The sequence below is a fragment of the Pezoporus flaviventris genome, unplaced genomic scaffold (assembly GCF_033815535.1).
Source record: "Pezoporus flaviventris isolate CSIRO_AGI_PZ_B2104156 unplaced genomic scaffold, CSIRO_AGI_Pfla_v1 ptg000176l, whole genome shotgun sequence".
In the NCBI taxonomy this organism is placed as follows: domain Eukaryota; kingdom Metazoa; phylum Chordata; class Aves; order Psittaciformes; family Psittacidae; genus Pezoporus; species Pezoporus flaviventris.
In genome coordinates this window covers 128,593-146,287 of record NW_026892724.1, presented here as the reverse complement: position 1 = coordinate 146,287, position 17,695 = coordinate 128,593, and the positions used below count along the sequence as shown (strand labels likewise).

The window sequence follows — 17,695 nt, the reverse complement described above, 5'->3', positions numbered from 1 at the left end:
ATGGAGCAAGTCCAGAGGAGGCAACGAGGATGAGCAGGGGCTGGAGCAGCTCCCGTATGGAGCCAGCCTGAGAACACTGGGGCTGTTCAGCCTGGAGAAGAGAAGCTGCGTTGGAGACCTCAGAGCAGCTTCCAGTGTCTGAAGGGGGCCTATAGGGATGCTGGGGAGGGACTCTTCATCAGGGACTGTACTGACAGGACAGGGGATGATGGGTTCAGACTGAAACAGGGGAAGTTCAGGTTAGATCTAAGGCAGAAGCTCTTCCCTGTGAGGGTGCTGAGGCGCTGGCACAGGGTGCCCAGAGAAGCTGTGGCTGCCCCATCCCTGGCAGTGTTCAAGGCCAGGTTGGACACAGGGGCTTGTAGCAAGCTGCTCTAGTGGAAGGGTTTCGAACTGGATGAGCTTTAGGGTCCCTTTAACCCAAACCAGGCTGGGATTCTGAGTCTGCCGGTATTTAGGACTCTCAGCAGGAACAGGGCTGCACTAGGCAATGGAGAGCCTGCCCACCGTGCCAACAGATACACGCTGCTGCCTTTGCCAAGACGCACTGTGAGAGGCTGCTCTCCTGGGGCTCTGCAGTGCACACCAAGCACCAGCAGCCGAAATCTCCTTCCCTTCTGCCCTACCTGTGGTCTGTGCTGTCTGGCAGATCTGCCCGTCTGCAGCACGCCTCCACGTCAAACACCGGCTGCTGACAGGGCTGGATTCCTGCTGAGGTTAATCATTGCCCAGCAGACCCTCGGGAAGGTGCTGAGTGCCAGAGCAGCCAGGCAAAACCCTCCTCCATCCCCCCAGCTCCCACTGCCTAAGCACCAGTTCTTCCAGTCCCCTCAAGCGCAGTGGGAGCTCTACCCACACAGCCCACCCCACCAGCACCACTCGGGAGCTGCTTCTGTTCACTTTCAGCTCTGAAGTCTTTGAGGACAAAACCTCACATCCTTTACACAAGGTTCACTCATCCCAACCCAAAGACTCATCACTCATGAATCACACGTTATTATTGCTCCTGCCCGTCAAAACAGCACTGTCTCACCTTGCAGAACAATGGCTGTGCAGAACCAAACTGTTTCTGCCTCCAATGCTGTAACAGAGCAGGCAAATAAACCAGGACTTCCACTTTACCTGCAAAGTCCCTGTTTCACAGGCAAAGCTGCCCTGATCTCCAACTGCAGGGGACACCTGCAGTAACCCAGCAGCTTATCTCCACGGAGGGTGAGACACCAACCCTGCTGACACACACCAGCCTTCCCTGTGAGGGTGCTGGGACACTGGGATGGGCTGAACGGAGAAGCTGAGGCTGCCCCATGCAAGGTTGGACACAGGGGCTTGGAGCAAGCTGCTCCAGTGGAAGGTGTCCCTGCCTGTGGCAGGGATTGGAGCTGCAGGAGCTTTAAAGTCCCTTCCAACCCAACCCATTCCGTGAGTCTATGAAATGCAGAAGGAAGCACTATCCACCACATTATCTTGATGCAAATCAAACCCCTTGCTACTGACATCAAGAGCAAAGACCCAAATAGCTTCCTGCAGCAAAGTCACCTTGGAAATACCCAAGAACGTGAGCTTTCCCTAAAAGAGGACTAAACTACAAAGCGTCCCAGTAACTCCTGAGATAACAGATAATGTCAGACCCTGAGGGAGCGCTTTGTGGAGAGCACAAGAGGACTCACCCTCACCTGCCCATGTATGATGAGGAAGTTCTCCTGTATGAAGTGACAATCAAGAGGCAGTAAACTAAACACCTCACACCAAAGGAATCCTCCTCTTTGCACTTCCTTAGGCGTGCAGGCACAGAGCATGGTGCAAACCTGAAGAGATGCTCACACCAACTGTCAGCCCCCCCGTACACAGACCACAAACAACATCAGTCCCCTCTCAAAATGACCCTGAGCAGCAGAACACGTTCAGGAATTGGCTTTAACAGCCACCAAACCGCTGCCATGAACTGAAAGGGAACTCCACCCCTTGGTAAAGAGTTCACTGCTATAGAAACCATGATTAAATCCCCACAGCCATGAATCAGCCACCTGAAACAAAGGAGCGCCTGGGCCGTGGCGCAAGCAGGCAGCCTGGCAGGGCCCAGAGAACCCCCCCAACCCCAATGCCCAGCATCTCGCAGCCCAGCAGCTTCAATGAGACGCTTGGCAGAGGAAATGGTGGTGGCAACTTTCTCGCCTTTGGGGCTGTTTGATTTCAGGGCTTGCCTGGGGGCTCTGGCAGCGCTCAAAGCTGCCCACGTTCATTACAGCAACAGAGCAAAGAGTTTCCTAAGCCCTTGTGACACAAGTGGATAAAAAGCACCTGAAACCAAAGGCCGGGTACCTCCGGAGGAGCTGCCTCTCTCTGCGCTGTTTCCAATCCATGGAAAAGCTGGAGGAACATGGCAGGGCTTAAGCAGCAGCTCCCCAGCTTAGGGTCTGACCAAAGTGGATTTCAAAGAGGTTTCACTTCCCCAGACTAATACTCTCCAATCAGAAGAAATCCTCCAAAAGAAGAGATTATCCATAAATTTACTACTTAGAAATGGTAATAACACTTGAACACTGCTGATTCAAGCAGACCACAGCAGCAATACCCATCTGCTTTGACTTACCCAACGCACACTTGCTACTCAGGCAAATGCTTCCTCCTGTTATTCATATTCCACTTACTAAAGGGCCCATCTACACACCGCACAACATGCAGTAGGAAGGGACCCAGACCAGTATAACCTGGCTGCTAATTATGGCCCTTAAGGCTCAGCTGCATTAATGCATCCCTCTAGCTACGAACACGAGTATGACTACAACCTCACTAAGCACACATAATCCTAGAGAGGAGAGACAGGAGGCTGAAACAGCTACAGGGAAAAAGTGACTTGCCTGACATCAAACAGCACAGCAGCAACACAGCTGGGGGCTGAATTAGGCCTCCTGTCCACCCAAGCTTGCCTAAGTCCTCTGTACTCAGCCTAGTTGATAGGTAGACAGAGCCCAGTCATTAGAAGCCAGATTGAAGACTTTGCAGCTAAAAGCAGATGAGAAATAGCCGTGATGAATGTAATCACTAGGGCCAAATGGATTCTGGAGATGCAGCAGGCTCACAGCACTCCTTCATTCGATTTTCCAAGCCAACACAGGTTTCTGCATGCCCAATGCTGGTGAGCTGGGCTGCACACACTGCAGTGTGTTCAAAACGCCTCCAAAAGCTGCTCAGTACATTCAGCTTGAAAATTCCCCGATTTCATCAAATCACGGAATGGTTTGGGTTGAAGGGACCTTAAAGCTCACCCAGCTCCAACCCCTGCCACGGGCAGGGACACCTCCACTAGAGCAGCTTGCTCCAAGCTCCTGTGTCCAACCTGGCCTAGATCCCATCTCAGACTCCCCTCTGGCAAGTTAAAGCCATTCCCCCTTGTCCTGTCCCTACAGACCCTTGTCCAAAGCCCCTCTCCAGGTTTCTTGCTGGCCCCCTTTAGTTTTCACCGGTGATCCCAAGCCTGTGACCCAGCCGCCACCACCCCACACCAACCTCCACACCACAGCTCCTTAGGAGATACAAAAAGTCCTCTGGGGCAGTGAAAACTCCTGGACAGTCACCACCTGAAAGCACTTGGAGACCTTCAGCTGAAGATTCCCAGTATTCTGTATATCACCATGGCGACTCCTCACCTGCAGCCCATCCCTGGATTTGGGCACAGGGTCTGGAAGGAGTTAAAGCCCTGCTCCAGAGCCAGCCAAGGCTATGACACTGGCTGGTGCATTCCCTAACGCATGACCCCGCTGCGCAGAGAAGAACTGGAAAGAGTTATCAGCAAGAGCTCCTAATTGACTGCTAAAAATAGACCTCTGAAAGGGCTTTCTTCCCCTTGACACAAAGGCTGCCTGCTGCAGTCACACATCCATCTGCTTAACAGGGCCTCCAAACCCACCAGCAACAGAAACCCCAATATTCACAGTCACAAACCCCACACACAGCGTTTGGATGGAGAAAATCACAGCTAAACCACTCTTCCCTGGGAGGGCACTGGGACCCTGGAATGGGTTGAATGGAGAAGCTGTGGCTGCCCCACCCCATTTGGGGGTCACCCGTAGACCCCAGGAGTATCTGCAGCTTGCTCTGTGCATGGCATCACCCAGAGCAGTGGCAAACCCCAGTGCAGCTTCCCCCCCCACTTCACACTTCCTGCCAGCCACCGGTTTTGTGTCGCTCATAGCTGAATATTCATCACCAAGTAATAGACCTGCAAGAAGTGCAGTGTCAGCAGTTTTTAATCCATCTAATTCCCCACCACATGCCAACCACAATGAAATTTGGTCAAAATAGAAGCCATTTGTTTAAATACAAGTGATTTGGCGCTCAAAACCGTCATCAAATTAAACTGGAAATCAAATTAACCAGTGATTGAGTGAAGGAGAAGGCTCCATAATCACAGCTTACAAAGCCAGCACCATGAAAACAAGGATGCAGGCACATTCCCCATGTTTTGTGGCAGCTTCTCTGCACTGCCCTGTCCTTCCAAAAGGACACCCACACCCCATCTTCCAGGACTTGATGCTTCCAATACAACCTATTCCTTGGTAGTCCAGAAGCACCTGATAGCAAAGCCCTGTGAAAGCAGAAGCTGACACACTTGAAACCACACAAATTTAGGACACATCAGCACAGTCACTCCCAATGGGAAAAGGGGTTTGTTCCCAGCACCAACCAGGGTATTAACTTCAGCTGGCGTAACAACGTGCCAGAGTCCCTCCTAAGTGGCCTCATTTTGGCTTCTTTCCCCCTTTTATTGCACCCTCACGTGAACAGGGATTTAAGCTAACATTACAATTGTAGGGCTACTCTTCAAAGTCATTTGGATGCATTTAAACCTATGTTTGAAGAGCCAAAGGCATTTACAGAGAGATCAGAGCAGGCAGAGGAATTCCATTGCACCCCCATGCAACTTCTACAATTAGCCTATGAAGCTAATTCAGGTGAAGCAGTCCTTGACCCACGGAGCATGGACCACAGGGAACCTCATCCTTCCCCTTCCAATGCAAGCAAACCTGGCTCTGCTCAGGACTCACTGATGATCCTGTTTTTCAAAGGCAAGCTTCAAGCTTTGAGCTCACTCCCATACGATTCAAGGCTTAGACAGAAGAGGATCACTCCCGACTGTTCCCCCTTTGCCAGCCTCCTGGAAGCAACATTTGAACATCCCAATGCTTGAGAAGGGAACTTTTCATTTCAGCCTCGTAGAGCCACAGAATGGGACGAGTTGGAAGGGACCCCAAAGCTGCTCCAGCTCCAACCCCTGCCACGGGCAGGGACCCCTTCCACTGGAGCAGCTTGCTCCAAGCCCCTGTGTCCAACCTGGCCTTGAACACTGCCAGGGATGGGGCAGCCACAGCTTCCCCGTTCAACCCATCCCAGTGTCCCAGCACCCTCACAGGGAAGAATTCCTTCCCAGGATCCCATCTCCATCTCCCTTCACCTTCTCCCATCGCTCACTTTGGTTCCACACAGGGACTTTACGCCCCCCCACACCTCCACCTGCACAAACACCGCGGGCGCAAGGCGAAGCGGTCAATAATTCATCACCTGCAAACACGATTACAGCAGCAAGCACAGCGGGGCCGGCTCCGGTTTCAGTCAACACCGAGACGGGACAGATCAAACAAAGAAATACCAATGGGGCTGCATCAGAGAGAGCTTGAGGGAAGGAGAAAGCAACACAGAGGGAAGCACAGGGGTGTTCCGGGCACACGAGCCCTGCGGACCACAGAGCGGTCTGGGCTCACGGGACCTTAAAGCTCACCCAGCTCCAACCCCGGGCAGCGGCACCCTCACCGGAGCAGCTCGCTCCAAGCCCCGTCCTTCACCCCCTGCACCAGGCACGGGGCAGCCCCTGCGGCCCGCGGGCTCCAGCGCGGGTTTAGAGCGGGACTTTGAGCTCCAGCGGGAACGGCCCCGGCCCCGGCTGTCCCGAGCACGGCGCCAAGCGACCCTTGGTGCCGGTCCAGCCCCACACCAGCCCCACACGCACCCCGCGGCCCCTCGCAGGGCCCTGTCCCACCCGCCGCGGGACACAGGGACCGGACCGGACCGGACCGCGCGGGGCTCCCCGGGCCTCACCTGCCGGCAGCGGCCCCCGCTGCTGCTCCGCTCCCGGCCCGGGCCCGCCGGAAGCCGCGGGAGAAGAGGCGCGCAGGGCACCATGGGAGTTGTAGTCCAAAGCGGCAGGACACGCCCCCTTGCGTGAGACCACGCCCCCTCATAGGAGGGGCTCCTCGTGGTAGGTCACGCCCCCTTGGTGTAGGCCACGCCCCCTTATGCGCAAAGCCGGGGTCGGGGCGATGCGGGTGATGGGGGGTGAGGGTGTGGGGTGCGGGATGGGGATCACCGGGAGCTGTGGGGCACGGTAGAGAGGAACAGGGGTCGTGTCCCAGCTCCATCCTGGTGTGACTGCGGCAGGGACATGGGGATGGCTTGGAGCAGGGATATGGGGATGGTTTGGAGCAGGGATATGGAATGACTGCATCAGGGATATGGGGATGGTTTGGAGCAGGGATATGGAATGACTGCATCAGGGATATGGGGATGGTTTGGAGCACGGATATGGAATGACTGCATCAGGGATATGGGGATGGCTTGGAGCAGGGATATGGAATGACTGCATCAGGGATACAGGCATGGCTTGGAGCAGGGATATGGAATGACTGCGGCAGGGGTATGGGGATGGCTTGGAGCAGGGATATGGAATGACTGCGGCAGGGATATGGGGATGGCTTGGAGCAGGGATATGGAATGACTGCAGCACGAATACGGGAATGGTTTGGAGCAGGGGTATGGGAATGGTTTGGAGCAGGGAAGGTTTGCAATGGGGCAGATTTGCAGTAGAGATGCGAAAGGTTTGCCGCAGGGATGCAGCAGGGATGCAGGGCAGAATTGCAGCAGGCATGCTGGGCAGGCTGGCAGCAGGGTAGGGATGCAGCAGGGATGCAGGGATGCAGGGCAGGAATGCAGCAGGATGCAGGGCAGGATGGCAGCAGGGATGTAGGGCAGCAGGGATGCATGGCAACAGGAAAGCAGGGCAGGATTGCAGCAGGGATGGTGCGCAGGATGGCAGCAAGGCAGGGATGCAGCGGGAATTCAGGGCAGGATGGCAGCAGGGATGAAGCCAGGGATGCAGGGCAGGATGGCAGCAGGGATGAAGCCAGGGATGCAGGGCAGGATGGCAGCAGGGATGAAGCCAGGGATGCAGGGCAGGTTGGCAGCAGGGATGCAGGACAGATTCGCAGTGCTGCTGCCGGTACCCAGCGAGTGGCGCTGCCGCCCCAGGGAAGCCGAGGCAACCGGGAGCAGCCGGGAGAGGTCGGGAGCAGCACGGAGCAGCCAGCCCCGGCTCCGCCAGCCCCGGCTGCATTAGCTCCGAGCCGGTCCTTGGAAAGATGCCCCCGGTCCGGGGCTGGGGAGGGCCGCTCGGGATGGAAATGCGATGCGAGTCCAAGGGCGAGAGGCCTGAGGTGCTGCGGAGCCGGTTCAATCCGCTCCATCGCACGGGCAGGAGATGGGTACCCATGGAGGTGCTTGGTCCCCCGGCCGGTGCAGAGCTGCGGGTGCAGATGGCACCCCATAGCCGGGGCCAGTCCGGTGCCCAGAGCCTGCAGATCCCCCGGGATAAGCCCGGTGTGTCCCCATCAAGGACAGTTTCTGGTGACAGCCGCACTGTCCCACTTCCATCCAAAGCAAACAGCTTGTTCCCTCCCGCAGAGGAGCAGAGGGTCGGGTGCTGATCCACCCTCACCCTGCCAAGCTTTCCCTTTGGGATGGAGCTGGGTTTGAAGGGGCTCATGGAGGCTCCTGGCCCTCCAAAGGTGCCCACCGCGGGGTGTAACCGCGTGCCGGCCGGGTGCAGAGCTGCGTGGCTGCGTTAAACCTGGCTGTGACAGCAGAGACGGTGCCAGCCCCACAGCAGGTCCTGGTGGCACGGGGTGGGTCACACAAGGCAGCAGCACTGGCTCTGGGCGCAGGGATATTTTGGGCTCCATGGGCAGGACACATTCTGTTCCCATGAGCTAAGGCAGCGAGAAGGGGCAGGTCCCTTCCCTCCCACCTCTCCACCCCACTGAACCCTCTCTGGGGCTCCAGTGTTGGGATGGGACTGGGAACATGGGGGCTCAGTGTTCAGCCGAGGGTGACCGCGGCAGAGTGCTCCCCATGGAGACATGTGTGATCCCATGGGGTAGAACCTCCACATCCACCTCACCCTCGAGGAGCTGCTTTGTTTCCAGCCCAGATTCACCCATCTCCAGCTGCTGGGTCCTGGGCACCCATGGGCTGATCCCTTGAGTCCACGAGCGCCTTTGTCTCTGCTTTAACACACACAGCCTGAACTAGAGCCTGGCCAGCGGAGGGGAGCAGGAGAGCAGCAAGGATGGGGGGGATGAAGGGCATGGACCCTGCACATTAGGGATGAGCAGAAACAACAGCAAATAACCAGAAACATTGGTTCTTCCATGCGGATGGGTTCCTGGAGAGGAAACCTTGGGTTTGTGACCAGAAACAGCACCTTTAGGCTTCCAGTGGAACAAAACCACCTCCAGGAGAGCCAGAAGGCAGCAGGAGCAGTCCCTCCCTAGATCCCATCTCCTTGCTGCTGCTTTTCCAGCCATTGCCATTGATTTCACTTCCCCAAACGAGGCCATTTCCCCCCTTCCACACACAAACACACAGAGAACAGGGGGTTCTCTGGTGGCTCGTAAGCGTTGTGCTCACCCTTACCTGTGCATTGCTGAACCTGCAGCCACCAGCCACCAGCCACGTGCGGTGCCCTGTACACACGCATCAAACCCTTCCCATGCTGCTGGGGTCTGAGCCACATCCAGTCCCATGTCCCCATGCCAAGTCCTACCTGTCTGAAGGGGCTGGGATCCAGCTCCTTGGGCTGCAGGGATGGGGCTGGAACAGGGGCACAGGCTGCTCCCTCCTCAAGGATCTTATCGGCAGCTGTCAGGGGCTCCTGCCTGCACCCTGATAAGTGCTGAGCTCCCTGTCACAAGGCTGGGATGCCCCCAAGTGCTGCTTCACACACACACACACACACCCCCAGCTCCATCCCAGCAGCAGGAATGGAGCATCCCACCTGACACCTACACCGGGATGAGTGCGGGTACCCCAAATCCTGGTACCCCAACACCAAGAAGATAGGGATGGGCACTACAAGGAGGGGTGCAGGGGAGCCCAACCCCTGAGGCAAATGGGCCTCCCATTTGTCCCCTTGGACAATCCAAGGCTGTTCCCAGGACACCCTCAGCCCATCATGTGAGGGGAAAAGGAAGCTGCATCTCCCCCCTCCTGCATGGCAGCACATTGGGAAAGAGGAATAAGAAAATGACCATTTTATTCTCTCAAACAAGGTCTGTACCCGAGGCCCAAAGGCATCACCGTGCCCAGGCAGGAGTAAATCCACCCCAAACCACATAGAAATAACTTAACTGGAGTAAGGGGCCACGGGGCCAACCCAAGAGTGGCTGAGCCAGGATTCATCCCAACAGGCACCTCCCCAGCGACCCGCGCCCTGGGACGTGCTCTGGATAAAGCTACAGCCACCCCATAGCCCACCCCACCACCCTCAGAGCAGCCCATTCCCCACCTCAGGCAGAGGGGATGGCCCCAGGTCACAGCAGGGACAAGGCACGGAGGTGATCCCAGCTCGGAGATGAACAGCACCCGGGGTGCCTGGATCCTTCCCAACGCTGCTGTGGTGCCTTCCTTGGGTGGGAAGGGGGTGCCAGGGCAGCACCCCCATGGCTTCCAGCACAGGATGACCCCAAGAAGCAGGAGCAAAGCCGGTGCTGTCCATCCTGTGCTGCTCTCTGCCCCCTCCTCCCCAGTGACAGTCTTGGTGCCAGGACATGGAACATGGACACCATGACTGTACAGAACACCAGCACTATACGGTGAAGGCAGCACCCACAGCACCCTGGGTTGGCTTCATCGAGCACCCCCAAGCCCAGGGCAGCATTGCTGGGTCTTCCCAGCACTGATGGCTGTTGGGTCCCCTCTCTTGGGAAGAGGGATGGGGAAGCCCCAACTCTCCTTCCACAGCTCCTTAAGCAGGGAGACGACGTTCCAACAAAGTCCTTATGGTACTAGCTCCCCCCCTTGGCTTCCCCCCTGAAGGAGGAGGAGGAGGAGGGAGCAGATGCTGGTCAGGTCATGTAGCGGGTGACGGCTCTCAGGGCATAGAGCAGAGCTGCCTGCATCCGAGCCTCCAGCAAGAGCAGGTTGATGTGCACCTACACAGGGAGAGCAGGGTCAGGCCACAGAGGGGCTCAGCACCGCCAGGATGAGGAGGGGAAGGGATGGGACAGCACCTTCTCCGAGTGCTTGAAGTGTCTCCAGAACTGTGTGTACACCCGCTTGGTTGTCTTCTCCGGGTAGCAAGCCACCGTCTTGATGTAGATCTTCAAGTTGCGCTCCAGGAGCTGATTCACCTCCCCATAGTCGTAGTCATCATAGCTGGGACAAAGAGGAGAGCACGTTACTCCAGGCACAGCCCCGGGATCCCCCAACAGCATCGCTTTGCCTTAGGCTAAACAGCAGCACCAAGACCAAGCCCGAGCCCTCAGGCTGGAGCCGCTCATGGGCTCTACCCAAGGTGGAGGCCAGGCTCACGGACCCACCGGATGCCAAAGACACAGTGGACGTAGTTCCAGATGGCCCTGCGCAGCATGGACGTGTCCACGCCGCAGTGCATGGCGATGGTGTTGTACGTCAGGTTGTAGACGACCTGGAACTTCTCATCCAGGAGCTGCCCCACGTCGGGGTAGAGGCGGTTGATGAGCGAGTAGCCATGGTCCTCCCAGGTGTAATCCTGCCGGAGAAAGGATGCTGGGGAATTGTGGGGCCATAGATTCCCAGCCTGGTTTATGTTGAAGGGACCTTAAAGCTCCTCCAGCTCCAACCCCTGCCACAGGCAGGGACCCCTTCCACTAGAGCAGCTTGCTCCAAGCCCCTGTGTCCAACCTGGCCTTGAACACTGCCAGGGATGGGGCAGCCACAGCTTCTCTGGGCACCCTGTGCCAGCGCCTCAGCACCCTCACAGGGAAGAGCTTCTGCCTAAGAGCTCATCTCAGTCTCCCCTCTGGCAGGTTAAAGCCATTCCCCTTGGCCTGTCCCTACAGGCCCTTGTCCCAAGCCCCTCTCCAGGTTTCCTGCAGCCCCTTCAGGCACTGGAGCTGCTCTGAGGTCTCCCCTTAGAGGCTGAACCAGCCCAGGTCTCTCAGCCTGGCTCCCTTCAAAGCCAGGGACCAGCCCCCTGCATCCCTTCCCTTTGTGCAGGATGGGATGTGAGCACCCACCTGCGCACGGAAGGTGGGGGGTGCCTGCTCCCCCCGCCGGGTGAAGTCCTTGTAGCCGAACTCGGGGTCCTCCACAAAGCAGAGCACGTTGGACTGCAGGGAGTGATCCGCAAGGTCTAGGAGACAGCACCGCAGTGGCCATGGGTGATGTGGGCTCATCACGGAGCTCATCCTGCTCATCCCTGCACTGTTCCCAGCTCCTTCCCCCCTCCCTGCCCCATGGGGACCCCACTTCCAGCCAGCACCACCCCTGCTCCTCCTCACCCGAGGGAGCCACCAGCAAGCTCTCCGTCTTCTCCATCTCAAAGCGCGTTTCCATCTCCTCCTGCGTGACGCCCTCCTCCTCCTGCTGGCTCTCCTGCAGCAGCTTCATCCTCTCCATCAGCACCTCCACCTCCTGCATGGCATCTCTGGCCTGGGGAAGCAGAGCCCAGGGTCAAGGCTGCAGAGGGGTTGCAAAGGGGAGCATGGAGCTGCTTGCAGCTCGGAACCAGCCCCAGCCTCCGGGCCTTGCCCAGACCCTGGCTCTTCCCGTGCCTCATCCCTGGCACTGGGAAGACGGCTCTAAAGCTGCGCCCAGTGGAAGCCCCATAGGGCAGCTCATCACTCCACCATGCCCCCCCTACCCACCCCAACCCCTGCAAGGCTGAGCCCCCTCTTTTACCCCAGAGCCCCCCATGCTGTCCTCAAAGGCCGGGCTGCTGTCGCTGTGGGTCGGGGGGGGCCAGGAGCCCTGTCCCCCCTCCTGGTCCTCCTCGGGGTTGATGCCGCAGCCGAAGACGAAGGATGCGAGGGAGTGGTAATGGGTGAGGAGCACCAGGGCCTGCACCAGCTCTGCCAGGGACCAACTGTTCTCCCCTGTCTTCAGCAGGGCCTGCGAGGGACATGGCATTGGAGAGACCCCCCCATGGCTGCATCACACCCCAGAGCCATGGGGCTGGGAGGGATGAGCGGGTTCAGGATGTGCCTCCCCATAGACCAGCCATAGGGCACAAGCCACCCGTTCCCATGGGTTCAGCCCGGGGGGGGAGTTGTACAAGCAGGATGTGCCCCCCCCCCCAAACTGGCTGCGGGGTTTGGGGTGCTCTCACCTCGATGTGCTCCTTGGTGATGAGCCAGGGCCGGTGTGCCAGCAGCTTGTTGATCTCATTGAGGTTCCTGAGCTTCGGGGGGGCACAGTGCAGCCCCTGCAGCCACGCAGGGTTGCCCCCCACCTGCAGGAACTCCCCCATGTGCAAGCCCACCAGGTAGGAGCACTGGTGCCGAGCTGCTGCCTGTGGGGAGAGCCGGGGCAGTCAGCACCCAACCCTGCTAGAAGGCCTTGGAGAAGCCACAGCAAGGAGCCACCTCCCTCCATCCCTCTTGGAGGGTTTTCCTTAGGGATGAGTGGACAGACAGGAGTCCCTGCCCCCCCCCCCACCACCATCAGCACCAGTCCCCATGGACTGGAGGGAAGGGGTGATGGGTACCCAGGGCATACCAGTACCCCAGGATGCCGGGTACCCAGGATAGGGACCATGCGACCAAGCCTCTGGGACCACAGCTCCGAGGAGGACCCATCACTGAGGTCCCAAAAGCCCAGGAAAGGACCCCAGAGCCCAAAGCAGCCCGATGCTCACCATGATGGCGATGTAGTGGCGCTTGTGGTAGGGCAGGGGCCCGTCCATGCGCAGCAGGAGGCACTGGGTCTTCCAGAAGCTGCTGAGATACTGGGGGTGCAGCCCCATGACCATGGTGATGTTGTCCACCCGGCCCGCCGAGACGAAGGCCTCGATGAGGAGCTGGCGCAGGCTGCTCTCCATCCCCTCCTGCAGGATCTGTGGGCATGGGGAGAGGAGGGCTTTGTGCTGCAGCCCCTCCGCCCAATAGGAACCCCCTAAACCCAAGTATCAGGACCCAGCAGCACCCATCCCACCCCCCTGAGCACTCACCCCTGCCCGGTACGGACACCGTCTCTGCTCCCCACTGCTCCCAGCTCTGGGGGGCTCCATGGTGGACCCTGCACAGCCCAGTCAGTGGGGTTGTTTGGTTGTTTGGGCCCTGGTGTGTAATGGGGAGGAGAAGATGGGCCCGCCCCCCCCAGCCTCTCTGGGTGACGAAATCATTCTGTTATCTCCAGCGCAGGAGGAACATCTGGGACCCAGGCACTGGGTGCTGAGATAGGGCTGAGGGTGCCCTATGGGGACCGCAGGGTGTTACTGGGGGATAGGGGTTTGGATGAATGGGGAAACTGAGGCACGGCAGGTTGGAACACAACTGCTCCCCCCCACTGCCACAGCAGAGTGGGGACCCTTCCCCATCGCACCCCAGCACCAGCAATAGGGGTTGGGAATCCTGCCCTGTCCCCTGGCAGCACCCACCCAGGACCATCGCCATCCTCTCACCTCCTGCAGGGGGATGAAGGCGCTGGGCCCCTTCTCCAGCTCCTGGGGGACCTGGATCCCTGTGTCCTAGGAAGGAAGGAACAACAGTGTCAGCCCGGCCACTGAGTGTCCCAGGGACATGGTGTCAATGGCAGACAGGGGACATGCAGCACCCATGGGTGTCAACCCCAGACCAGGGACACACAGCTCCCGTGGGTGCCAACCGCAGACTGCACACCCCACTCTCCGTGGTGCCCTGTTAAGGACCTTGCCACCAGCACCTGCATCCAGCAGCTCCCATTGCTCCCAGCAGGATGCTCCTGCCCTGAGTCACCACTGAAGAGCCTGGCGTGACACTGGGGTGACAGCAGGTGCTGAGCTGGCTCAGTGCTGACTCACTTTTGGGGGCAAAAGAGCTGCTTTGGTGCTTCAAGAGGCTCCCTTGGGACCCCAGCAATGCAAATCCATGGCGACAGACCGTGGATTTCCAGCCCGGGTGGCAGGAAGGAGCCTGGAGCCCGGCAATGACAGCTCAGGGTGACCTTGGAAGGTGCGTTTTAATCATCCCTCCGAAGAGGCTCGTTCTGTCTGCCTGCATTAAGCGGTGCTCAGCGGTTAACCCGCACTGCACCACCGCTGTGTAAGGTACCACCTCCTGCTTCCACTGCTGGGGACACTGAGGCGAGGCGCTGGCTCAGACCTGCTCCCAACCTCCAGCCTGCCCTGGGGCTCTACGGAGGCGCTGGGGAAGGAGTTAATCCCTCGGGAGCAGGCGGGGTGTGCCAAGCAGCGCTGGAGCCAGTGCTTAGTCAGGTGTTGGAAAATCATTCCCGATAAGGGGAGGTTAAGCAAACACCCTGCAGGCACCCGGCGGAGCGGGTCTGCCCCTCGGAACCGTCTCCTGCCTGGAACGGGGCTGGAAGCTGCCCCATGGGGGGTGAGAGCAGCGCCAAGGGCACGGTGGATGGGACGGTTCCAGCCCATGGTACCAAGGTCTAGGGCATTCCCACCAGCACCGGCTCTCCCCGAGCTGGCTCCAAAGCACCAGGACAACACGGGAGTGTTAAGACTTTTTGAAGAGATGCCATCCCCAGGAAAGTCGGAATGTTGGAGGACCGAAGTTGCGGACTGGCGACAGGGCTATCCATAAAACCCCACAGGCACCTCAGGGACTCACATTCTGCACATTAGCCTCCAAGTCCAGAAGCCACGGGTGATGCCAGGCATGGGGACATGGAAAGAAATCCCATTCCCCGTCCGGGAACAGCAGCAATTGGACGGAGACCCCAGAGGCCCCTTGTCTCACCTCCCAGCCCACTGCTCCAGGCAGAACCTCCTCTCCACAGCATTAGGGACGTCCCAAGATCTCCCCTTCCAACCATCCCAATGCCGGGATGGGGCCAATCCATCCCCAGCACCCCTGGGTGGGCTCCCAGCAGCACCCTTCGGCTGGAGCCGGCCCCGGCTCCTCCACCACATCCCCGGTTCCCCGCCCCCTACAACCAGTCCCGAGGGGGGGCACAGCGGATGGGTCACCGCATCCCACCCCGGGAGGGCGATGCCAAGCGGGATAGCCCCGGCCAGCCCGGCCCGGCCCGGCCCTTACCTCGCAGCCCCGCCGGCCCCCACAGCCCCGGTACTGCCGCAGCCCCGCGGGGCCGCACGGAGAGCCGGCCACCAGCATGGCGGGGCCGGCCCCGGGGGGGGGGGACACGGGGGGTCCCGGGGTCCCCCCGGGCTCTAGAGCGCTGCAAGCTCCCGGTGCCCCGGCGCCCGCACGGCTTTCATAGCGCGGCGGCGGGGCGGCCACGCCCCCTTCTGCGGCTCTGCCAATGGGCAAGGAGGAGGCGTGGCCAAGGCGCGGCCGCCAGCCAATGGGGAGCGGCGGCGGCGCGGGGAGCGCTGGGGGTTGTAGTTCCGTGGGTCCCACGGGAGGATCCGAGCGTGCCCCGCGGCGCTCCCATCCCTGGGTGCAGGGAGCGATGGGAAACGATGCTGGGGCCAGGGGGGGAAGGAACCAGGCAGAATCCCCCTCCCGCAGCCCGCAGCCCCCCAGGCACTCCTACAGGACACCGGGATTCACCCACCGAGGGGGAGCCCCATGAGCTGCAGCTCCCATCCCCTGGAACAACAGGGCCCAAAGCCAATGAAAAAGGAAAGGAGTCAAAAAATACCCCCCTCATCCCCCCACCGCGGGCAGCCACCGACGGCTGCACTGATAACAGCCTGCTGCTGCTCGGCAGCCTGCACACGGCAAAGTCCAGCCCATGGGAGCTGCTGCACAAACAACTCCGGATTTGCCTGGAAACAGCTTCCAGCCCGAGCTCCGGCCCATTAACCCAGCATGGCATGAACTCAACGTGGCGGCACAGCCAAGAGTGTCAGATGCCCCCTGGACTGCTGCTCCTTGTCCTTGTCCCCTTCCCGGCGCGGCTCAGACACCCAACACCCTGCTGCTATTTATAGGGGTGTTTTGCTGTTTCTGCTCTCCCCTTTCCGTCCCCCCCCAAAAGCTCTGGACACGAGGGTGACACGTTGACAGGGCCACAGGGACCACGGGGCTGTGGTGAGAGGTGGGCTCACCTCTCCAGGCAGTGATCCCGCTGGAGATGCTGCCAAGTACCCGATCTAAAAATACCCCATCAGAAGACAGCAAAGGCTGTGCCAGGAGGATGTTTTCCCCGAAGCTGGCACGCTGGTGCAGGGAGCAAGAGCAGAGCAGCCCACAATTAATCCCATCTGTTCCACAGCCCCAGGTCAGCCCATCCCAGCCGATAAGCACCAGAGTTTGCACCTTGCCATGCGGGTGCCAGAATCCTGGAATGGTTTGGGTTGAAAGGGACCTTAAAGCACACCCAGGGCAGGGACACCTTCCACTAGAGTAGGTTGCTCCAAGCCCTGTTCAACCTGGCCTTGAACACTTCCAACGGACGGTGACTCCAGCCCTGCCCTGGGCAGCCTGTTCCGATGCCTGACCACCCTTTGGGGAAGGAATTGTTCCTCAGCTCCATCTAAACCTTCCCTGGTGCAGCTTGAGGCTGTTTCCTCTTGTCCCATTCCTTGTTTCTTGGGAGCAGAGACTGATCCCACCTCACTGCAACCTCCTGTCAGGTACTTGTAGAGAGCAATAAGGTCCCCCTGAGCCTTCACCAGTTCCCTCAGCCATTCCTCCTCAGACTTGGGCTCCAGTCTCTGTTGCCCACTTACTCCTCATGGAAATACAACTGGAGGAGGGTTTCTCCCTGCTGGTTGATCCCAGGCACACAGCAGCATTCCAGCGAGGCCCAATGCAATATTCCTTGGAAAAAGGGTGACAAAGGAGATGCAACATTTCCTCGAGAGAGGAACCTGAGAGCTGAACCCAACCACCCTGTTCCCAGCACCACCAATCAGGGGAAACAAGGGACAGCTCAGCAATTCCTTAGGGACTGACAGTGCTCGAGACGCTGACTGGACAAGTCTCGCTTGGGTTGAAGAGCTGCAAGGAAGCTGAGCAGGGAGGCAATGCCTATTGCTCAACATAAGTCACCTTAGAGCAAACAGCAAGGTTGACTGGGGACAACTGTTAGGGACATCACCAGGTCTGTGGTTTTGGCCAGTCTGGACTCTGAGGACAAAGGGAAGCAGCAGAGACCACGCAGGGACTGTCCATAGGGAGCCCCTGGAGCAGATAAGACACCCATCATTAAGTGTTTCCCTTCCTCACATGCCCCACTCCTGTAGGAAGATGTGGGAGCTGGATCACCCCCATGGCTGGTCACCCCACACCTCCCCACTAACAGCCTCCAGTGGGAAAACCCACCAGCACCAAGCCTTGGGGAGCTGGAAGATGGAAGCCCACCCCTTTGTGGGGAGAAGATTCCTCTGCAGCTGCAGCGTTTGGAGCCATAGAGGTCACTGCTAATGTGGTCCTTGGTACTGCATCACCTGCGAGGCCAACAGGAGCATCCTGCTCCATCCGTGTTTCTATACCAAAGGAGGATGGACATATCTTCTCCAGCATAAATA

The 17,695-nt window shown here is 58.9% G+C and overlaps 1 protein-coding gene across 1 annotated transcript; it reads right to left on the bottom strand.

The window, feature by feature from the left end:
- Positions 1 to 9,344: 9,344 nt before the first annotated feature.
- On the bottom strand, positions 9,345 to 15,490 carry SESN2 (sestrin 2). The gene is given in 12 exon segments (XM_061480166.1): positions 9,345 to 10,259; positions 10,338 to 10,482; positions 10,647 to 10,837; positions 11,325 to 11,440; positions 11,589 to 11,739; positions 11,989 to 12,198; positions 12,416 to 12,598; positions 12,944 to 13,141; positions 13,709 to 13,774; positions 15,294 to 15,402; positions 15,404 to 15,453; positions 15,455 to 15,490. Coding segments are annotated over 12 exon segments (1,527 nt in total). The 5' UTR covers positions 15,476 to 15,490; the 3' UTR covers positions 9,345 to 10,172.
- Between the last annotated feature and the right edge of the window lie 2,205 nt (positions 15,491 to 17,695).